The sequence below is a fragment of the Triturus cristatus genome, chromosome 7 (genome assembly GCF_964204655.1).
Source record: "Triturus cristatus chromosome 7, aTriCri1.1, whole genome shotgun sequence".
NCBI lineage: Eukaryota > Metazoa > Chordata > Amphibia > Caudata > Salamandridae > Triturus > Triturus cristatus.
The window spans coordinates 313,260,405-313,269,551 of NC_140590.1; the positions used below are offsets into that span (position 1 = coordinate 313,260,405).

The window sequence follows — 9,147 nt, forward strand, 5'->3', positions numbered from 1 at the left end:
AAACTAATTAATACCCTGACTTAACCATCATTAACTAATAATTAAAAAATGCACTGTCACGTGTGATGCCAGTGGAAAGTGGGGCAATTCTTACTCAGACGTCAGAGTAGGGAAGTGATAATATGTGTTACTGTCTCAAGATCTTTAACAGGTACCAAAAAGAGACACTCCACCATCAAAAGAGAAGCTGTGGGATGGGTGTGAATGGCTGAACATATTGCAATCTTTCTCTAGGGTAGATGTTTCAATCTGAAGGCAGGTAGACCACTGATCTTCCTGCTTTCTGTTAATGACACTCAGAAAGCCTATTCAAGATCAGCCAGGATTTTACCCAATTCTTTCAGTTTAATTTTGATACTGAATGCGTTTATGGTAAGGGGAACTGTAGGGCAGATTACCTTTCAAGCCTACCCAGTAGTTTAAGAGCTAATGAAACGTACAGTTGTCTAGATCAGTGTGTTGTAGTATCAATTGGTGATGCAATTGGACATATTGGAGAGGTGGTCTAAGAAATAATTGGGTTAAGGGATTGGAAACTGATGGTAAATTAGAGCAGGTTAGTAATTTAATTCTAAAAAAATGGCCCAGGGAATCTATTTGGCCATGAATTTGCAAGTGTTTTGGAAGCCCATGGGTGAATTGTTAATGGGGGGCAAATTTACAAAGAGCTCATGCCTGCCGTGCAGCAAGAGAAGTTGCTATTCTGAATTACATGAATGGGGGAGAGCAGACCTGCGTTATATTTACTGAGAAATGGTGCAGTTCTGCTCTATACCTTTGCTGACGCACTTGTGTCATAGTGCAAAGGTTCCCTTTGTTGTGGTCAGAATAGGTTTTGTGCCAGAAGGCATTCCTTCCTACACAAACACTATGCTTTGAGGCATTTTCCTCTCTATACTTGTGTTGTAGAACACAGCTACATGTAAAAAAATAAAAACTAGGAGAAAAAAAACACAAATCTCCTGTTATGCCTACCTCAGAAAGCACAGGATTTTGGTGCAAATCCCTGTCTCCAATTCTTTGTAGATAGGTATTTGCATCAAAACCCCTGGGTGGTTTGGTTGAAAGGGAACACCCATGCATCACACATGGAATGCCACTTTAATACAAAGTAACGCAAGGTAACCCAACGCAAACCATGATTTGCGACAATGCCACTTGTAGACTTTGCATCACAAACCTGATGCAAAGTCCTTGTAAATCCGGGCCGGAGTGTTGATTGTTAGATCACAAATAGTGGAAACGGCCAACAAAGAACATATGGAGTCAGATGTACGACCTGCAAATTAGCGAGTCGCAAATTGCATCTCATTTGCGACTCGCAATCTGCGACTCGCTAATTGGAATGCACAACAGTGTCTCAGACACTGTTCGCGATTCCTATTGGGGTCGAAAACTGCATGCCTCATTAATATTGATGAGGCAGGCGCAATTTGCAACCCCTTTAGGAATGGCTAGCATTCACAGGGATGGTGGCCTGCTGGGGTCAGCAGACCACCATGTCTGTGACTGCTTTTTTAATAAAGCAGTTTTTTTGTTTTTTTTAATGCAGCCCGTTTTCCTTAAAGGAAAACGGGATGCATCTAAAAAAGAAAAATGCAACTTTTCACTTTCATTATTTTAAGGACAGGCAGTGGTCTCTGGGATCACTGTCTGCTCTTAAAAAATATTTTCCCACATACTTACAAAGGGGAAGAGGTCCCCTTGGGACCACAACCCCTTTGTGAGTGGTTTACCACCTACTTGAAGTAGGTGGTAATCTGCGAGGGTTTTGCGGCCGCAAAACATCAGTACGTAGCATGTTGACTCGCAATTAGGAAGGGACGCTCCTTCCTAATAGCGGGAATCGCAAATGCTATTTAGCGAGTCAGTGACTCACAAAATAGCATTTGTATATTCTATTACCTTTTTTGCGGCCGCAAACAGGAGGATCTCCAGTTTGCAGCCGCAAAAAAGGGTTGTACATCTGGCCCATGGTTAAGAGTACCACCGTGCAGGTGGACAGATTGGTGCACTGGTGCTGTAAAAAGATGAGATGATTTCAAGGTTAGCTAAAGCTTGGTCTTAATGCTGTAGATCAGATTAAACCCTTGTTGTCTGCAGGAAGCTATTGTTTCTTATACCGTTGGGTTAGGTAGTGAAAGGCGGTACATTATCACTCTGGTGGATATTTACTCAATCTGGGTTGAGTCGAAATGCACCACACTGAAGAGGTATTGGGGTTCATAAAAGAATACTCTAGAAGTTTTCCTATCTTTTCATATAAGGGACATGGGTACAATGCGTTTCCCATATGATGACAGCGGTCTTACCGAAAAATGATAATGTACACAAATGCACTCCCTTATATTCTTCCCAGCCTAAGAGCTTGGTAAAAAGAGTTAACAGAAAGATTACTGGGAGTATACAACTTGCTGTTGCTAATAGAAGAGATGTTAAAGATCTTATCGAAGATAAGGTAAGGTCCTCCCATCACACAGCCCATTCCATACAGCATTTACAGGGATATTTTATTGTATAGATTACGTTATGTATATTACAATTGAATAAGCCCATTACGTTCATATGTTTTGTATCACAATTCACGCGTACTTGGAACACTTGTAGTGTTTTTTCAGAGGAAGCAGCCCCCAGGCAGGCATAACCAACAGAGCAGCAGTTTCACCCAGTCCAAGAATTTTGAGGATTAAGGGCCATATGTACTACTCCCATTGACAAACTAAAGATGTCTCATTTTACACTAGTGGGCTCCCCAACAATAATGAAATTTGTGATGCAACCTAATTACTATTTGGTCACATTCTAAAAAGTCCATTTACAGGAGTTTGCTAGATGACCTGTCTAATGCATATTGCCTGAAATGCAGGGATGGAGGCCTGCAAAGGACAGCAGACTTACATTCCTACATTTGTTTTGCCAAACTGGAAAACTTTTATTAAAAAAAAAGCAGCCCTTATTCATTAAATGAACTGATTAGAAAAAATATTTCCCGTTTGGAAGATTAAGAATCAGAAAGGGTCACAAATGCTGTTTTGCGAGTCAGTAAGACGGAGCTTCTAAGTCTGGACTCATTCATTAGCACATGGGCCCACAGACATTCTCCAAGCTCTCAGACATACATACACACAGACTAAGGGCCTGTTAGAAGGGCACACATCGCTATCTTTGCATTGGGCAACATACAAGAGGCCCAGTACAGTATAGGCGAGAGTAACAGTTGCAATTGCATTTTTGGAATTGTATTTCTTGAATGAAGACAGCTCATTATCAATTATTTCTTTTTGTCTAGGTCAATGAAGATCAATTCGAATCAACAAGTGCCCGGAAACACCATGAGGAAGACCTTCTTTCTCATTGTGGCCTTTGCTGCTTTTCTTGGGATTGTCTTTGTGTCTTTTTACTACCATAACCCGAGTAAATGGACAGCTGCATACTCATTCCACCGTATTACCGGCTTCCATGAGGAACCTAGGACTTTACGGAATGAGTCGCATCTCCTCGCTGATGGGGCATGGACTGTAAATTCCATTGGTCGTCTAGGAAATCAAATGGGTGAGTATGCAGCGCTATATGCTTTGGCCAAACTCAACGGGCATCCAGCTTACATATTGCCAGAGATGTTCAACTGGCTAGCTCCAATTTTCAAGATACATCTGCCACAGCTGCACGAAAGTGTGGTCAACAAAATAAGGTGGAACAATTATTGGCTGCATGACTGGATGTCTGAGGAGTACAAGCACATCAGTGGAAAGTATGTGAGGTTGGCTGGCTATCCCTGCTCTTGGACCTTCTACCATCACATTCGAGATGAGATCCTCAGAGAGTTCACATTCCATGACTTTATCAAGGAGGAGGCCAATCTGTACTTGGAGTCATTAAAGGGCTCTCGGAAGAATGTAACTTACATCGGGGTCCATGTTCGAAGAGGGGACTATGTTAATACAATGCCCAACATCTGGAAAGGGGTAGTAGCTGATAAAGGCTACTTAGAAAAGGCTATGAAATATTTCCGAGACAAATACGAGGAGCCTGTGTTTGTAGTGACAAGCAACGGGATGCAGTGGTGCAAGGAAAATATTAACAACTCCAGAGGCGATGTCTACTTTTCTGGTGATAGCAATGAGTCATCGCCGGGGATGGACTTTGCCCTCCTCGCCCACTGCAACCACACCATCATGACCATCGGCACCTTTGGAATCTGGGCAGGCTACCTAGCGGGCGGAGAGGTGATCTACCTTGACAACTACACTTTACCTGATTCGCCATTCCTCAAACTTTTCCACTATGATGCAGCATTCCTTCCTGAATGGATTGGGATCCCTGCTGACCTTTCACCTCTTTTGGGGAAAAAACCTTAAGCAGACGTTGATTGTGCGCAGCTACTGACTGGAGAGGGCATTCAGTTCTCAGGCATGCCTGATAACCTCAGCTCAGTTATATAGCAGGCCTGCATATTTAGTTCGAGAGGCCCATTCTCTGGGAATGGTAACACGTATTTTAAATAATGTTTTTTAAACATTCTCTAACATTGTTTTCAGAACAAAATTTAGTACTTTTACCTGTAGCAGGATGGGTTCAGGAGCTACTTGATAGTAGGAGCATCAGCTCAGTTACTAAGAGTCTGCAATTATGTGCAATTTTCATACGGTGCCATGGTATGCTGACTACCTAACTGCACCACCTTAACACCGCATGCTGTGAGTTTCAGAAATTCTTGGATACGTTTTGCCTATATCTTTCTTAAGAAGTACTTTTAAAGATGACTTTTTTTTTTTTACAGTTTTTAAATTTTTTTTTTAAACAATTAGGCTACGTTTCCATTAATTAAGAAATAGAGTCTGTATCATGGTCCCATTCTTTGTGCTGCACCGACGCAGAAGAGATTGTCATTTGCCTTTCCTTCCTCTTTAAAGCATACTTTAACTCTGAGGGGTAGATTTATTAAACAATGTGCAATGTGGTGCAGCAACAAAAGTTGTAACACTGTGCTGTAAATAATAATAATACTCGGATTTGCATAGCCTGGCTAAACACACGTGAAGGTCTCTAGGCGCTTTCCTAGGTGCTGGGAGATTAAGTGATTTGCCCAGAATCGCAGACTGTTGAGGTGACGTCGAGACTCGATCATGGGTCTCCAAGGCTAAAGTTGGCAGCTCTGGCCATTACGCTGCACGCTCTCGCGGCTGTGCTGGAGAGAGAGCAGCGCAGAGCCATATTTTCCAAATATGGCGTGCTGCTACTCTCCTGCCCCGTGATGGTGCAAACACAAACTGCCTAGTGGCACGCACACATCATTACAAAGTGTTGATATCTAGGAGTTTGTCAGGAAGGTTAACATTTTGGTACAAATCATATGATTAGGCAAACTTTAATGCATCTCACACACTGGACGTGTGCTATACAGTGAGGCACACATGCAATGTAGGAAATGTTAAGAGCAATGAATAGAGTTCTACTACTTAACAGCTGTGTCACAGAGTTTTTTTATTCAATTGTTTTAGACAGGTATGACAATATTTGTAGGCCTGGGTTTGCCTTAAAATTCATGGTGGTAGAGTGGGGACATTCAAGTACTACCTAAGGAATGCTCCCTTGACACATTTTAGCACAAAGCAGTCCTATGCTATTGCACTACTTCAAGGCGCCTTTCCAGCATAAAAAATATTTTATAATGAAATGTAAATACTTTATCAAGACTTTGCTTCAATGTATGTGACTTTGTGGGAACACAAAGTATCGATATTCTGCCCCGAAAAATCTCTGAGTTGGTGCATGGACTGCAGTAGCCACGTGATGGTCACACATTTCCTTACGATCTTGATTCTTGATATTAAAAAGCAAGCTAGGCTTAGGTCCAGAATACTTTCGTGGCCTGATTAACCCCAGTGTAGCCTCATTGGACCGTCAGATCACCCTACTAAAGAGTCGCGAGCGTTTCCAGATCTCTCACACAATAGTCCTCAATTTCGGAGATATTTGGGCCAGCAGTCCAACTATCCCCATCCCTTGCCTTGCCTCAGTGCCTCTAGTTGTACTCGTGTGAAATCAGCACTTTTATAACGTTTTGAAAATATGTTCGTCACTTTCTGCAGAAAATCCTTCCTACACCTGAAAAAAAAGTATTTTGGCGCCAGCATAAAACATCCTTTCTGTTTGCAAGTGTATTTATTTAATTATGTTCTCTGAGACAGCCATCCATTTTCGAAGTCTCAAGAACAACGTAGCACATCCAGTTTCACAATAAGCTCACGAGAAAATGGCACATTGAGTTTCAAGGCAACATTAACTTTGGCAGGAAAATAGCATGCCACGGCAGGTGCAGGGAGAATCACGTTAGGTGAAGTAGAAGGGCAAGCAAACATTTTGGCGACTTCAATTATTGGGAACTTTGCACAACCTCACTTGTGTGATGAAAAAAAATGTGCACAACCCATGTTTTGAACCCATCAACGTTTTAAGGTTTTAATACCAATATGGGAGCACAAATATTGATGATCAAATATTCATTTACTATTCACAACTCCACATCTACGTAGTCAAGATCCATATAAGTGGAGTTAACCTTAGTGAAACATGTACTTACCTTATTGATATATTGGTCACCCATATTTTTACTACGATATTATATTAGCACAATATTAAAGACTCGGGCAGATTCACTATTTTTTCACAAAGCGCAGAGCAACAGGCACAAATGCTGCGCTGCGTTGCTGAAAAGGGGAGAGGAGGAGAGCCCCAAATTTACTGAAGTATTGCACTCTCTTCCCCCTTTCCTAGCGCTGGCGCTGAAATCATCTGCCGTGTGCCGCGGAGGCACCTTTGCGCCATGATGCAAGGGTGTCTTCATGACCCTAGCATAGGTTTTGTACTGGAAGGGTACCCTATGCATAGTGCGGCTTAAACCAATTCCCCTTATTTGTATGTATGCTTTACAGCACAGCGCGCCTACAAACTCGGAAAAGGAAGGAGAAATAAAAGCATTTCCCATACTTGCACCAACTTCAAAAGGGCGCAGTTTTCTGATACTAAACCCTGTTACTTTATTTAGTAAATTGGGTTTAGCACAGAGAAACTTGGGTGGTTGCTTGGGAATGCCCATGCTACACCCATGGTACGCCCCCTTGGCACTAAGTAATGCAAAGCAGCACTATGCGCTGGAAAGTAACTCAGAAAAGAAAGATCATGCGCCAATTTGCGTCACTTTTGTGACGCAATCACGGCGTAAAATCTTAGTACCGATATTTAAAGATGATCAATAAGGAATCCGGTTGGAGTCTCAGCATCACAACATTCTGTGATTCCGGGCAAATCTCTATCTCACTGGGTCTAAAAACAATCTGACCTTTTGTAATGTAAGCTGATGCTCATAGAACGCACTGGTTTGCCCTTGGTTAAAGTTCTTTCGATACAAAACTGCAAAAAATATATATATAATTTTTGGGGGATCTCATCTTCTAAAACTGTTTACAAATACTAGTGAAACGTGCTATCTTTAGGTATCATACAGAATTCCTGAGTACAAAAGGGGGATTAGGGACCATTTTAATTTATTGTGGGTGTTGGAACGCACTCGTATTTATTTAAGAGAGGACACACATTTAAATGGTGACTATGCTGTCATACACAAGAGTTTTTTTTTTTTTTTTTTTTTGAAACCGTTTATTACAAAATCAAAAAAATATACAAAGATGGGCCTACAACCTTCAGGCCGGCCGCTAGCAAGCAAAAGGAGCATGTGATACAAACAATAGCGCGCCTGCTGCGGCAAAGGGAAATGCACAGGAGTTAGCAGCGTTGATAGCCACACCATCCGGACCCCACATAACGGTTTCATTTTAATATAAATAACAACAGAAAACAAATCCACAAGGCAACCCACAATCAGAAACAGCAGCATGTGCTCCCCTAGAAGGGGGACCCTACCAATCCATAGGAGTAGCAAGGGGGGGAAAAGGTCAGGACAAGGACTAGGTGGACTCAGTGCTCGGTACCGGGGAGATAAACTGGCTAAGGGGACGGGGCCGGAGACGGATCGGGCAATAACGGCGGGGTACAGATTACCCGCGGTAGGCGTTCCAGGGGCCCCATACTTTCACCCATGTCCCAGGCTTACCTCTCGCAACATACACCACCTTTTCCCGAAACATGCACCAATCCATGTTCTCCTTCCATGCCGAGACAGTCGGCGACCTCTGGGAACCCCACAGTTGAGCAATGTCGCGTTTGGCCACCATATATCCCAGAGTCACCCACCACGTCTGCGGCGCCGAGTAGTCGGTTGGCTCCCATACATTCAGAAGGCATCTCCTCGCTTCGGGCAGCAGCGACACACGCGTAACCACCCGCAGGACCTCATGCACACCACGCCAGAATCGCTCCACCTCCGGGCATTCCCACAAAATATGGAGAAACGTCCCCAAAGAACCGCACCCACGCTTACACAACCCATCCACAGCATAGCCCATACGCATCAGCCTCGGCCCCGTAACATAGACCCTATGGAGTATCTTGAGCTGGACGAAGCGAAGGCGGGCCGGTTTGGCCACCTCTTTCGGGGAGGCCACCGCAGACACCCAGTCCTCGTCATCCAGCTCCAATCCATCAGCAACCCATGCCTCCCGAAGGTTAGTCAGCAGTCCTGAGCGGTCATTGATGAGTTTTTTATAGATTAATGAAATCGTGCTGTCCGGTACGTGTCCATCTAGCACTCTATCCTCCAGAGGGGAATACTCCGGGATGGAAGCAACGTCCGGGAAGACGGAGCATAGCGCATGACGGATCTGCATATACCGAAAGTACTCCCTGTCCTGCAACTGGAATTCCGTCTGCAGCATCTCGAACGTTTTGAATCCCCCCCTCGTCCAGAGATCACCCACCCTGCTGATGCCTATCATGTCCCACTTCTCAAAGCCCTTCGAGGTCCACAGGGAGCCCAACTGCTCGGATGCGTATAGTGGCGACGCCCGGGTCAAACGATCTTTCCACCCCATCGCCACATTAGCCGCGTGACACACTCGTACCATGACACGCGTGGGGCCCGTCAGATGTGCGTCGAGCGAGCTGGAGTAAAGCGCTCGGTTATAATCACCACCCGGCAGTAACATCTTATCCATTTCAAAGGCCGGGTTTAGAGCGGGCCCGTACAGG

At 43.9% G+C, this 9,147-nt stretch overlaps 1 protein-coding gene across 2 annotated transcripts in view; it reads left to right on the top strand.

Annotated features, from left to right (window-relative positions):
* LOC146809544 (galactoside alpha-(1,2)-fucosyltransferase 2-like) overlaps positions 1-4,358 on the top strand; it is a 163,802-nt gene extending 159,444 nt beyond the window's left edge. For both annotated transcript variants that reach the window (XM_085614352.1, XM_085614353.1), the window contains one exon: positions 3,290-4,358. In XM_085614352.1, coding sequence (XP_085470478.1) covers positions 3,294-4,358 — 1,065 coding nt within the window. In that variant the 5' untranslated portion in view covers positions 3,290-3,293. The remainder of the gene's footprint in view (positions 1-3,289) is intronic.
* Positions 4,359-9,147: the final 4,789 nt, after the last annotated feature.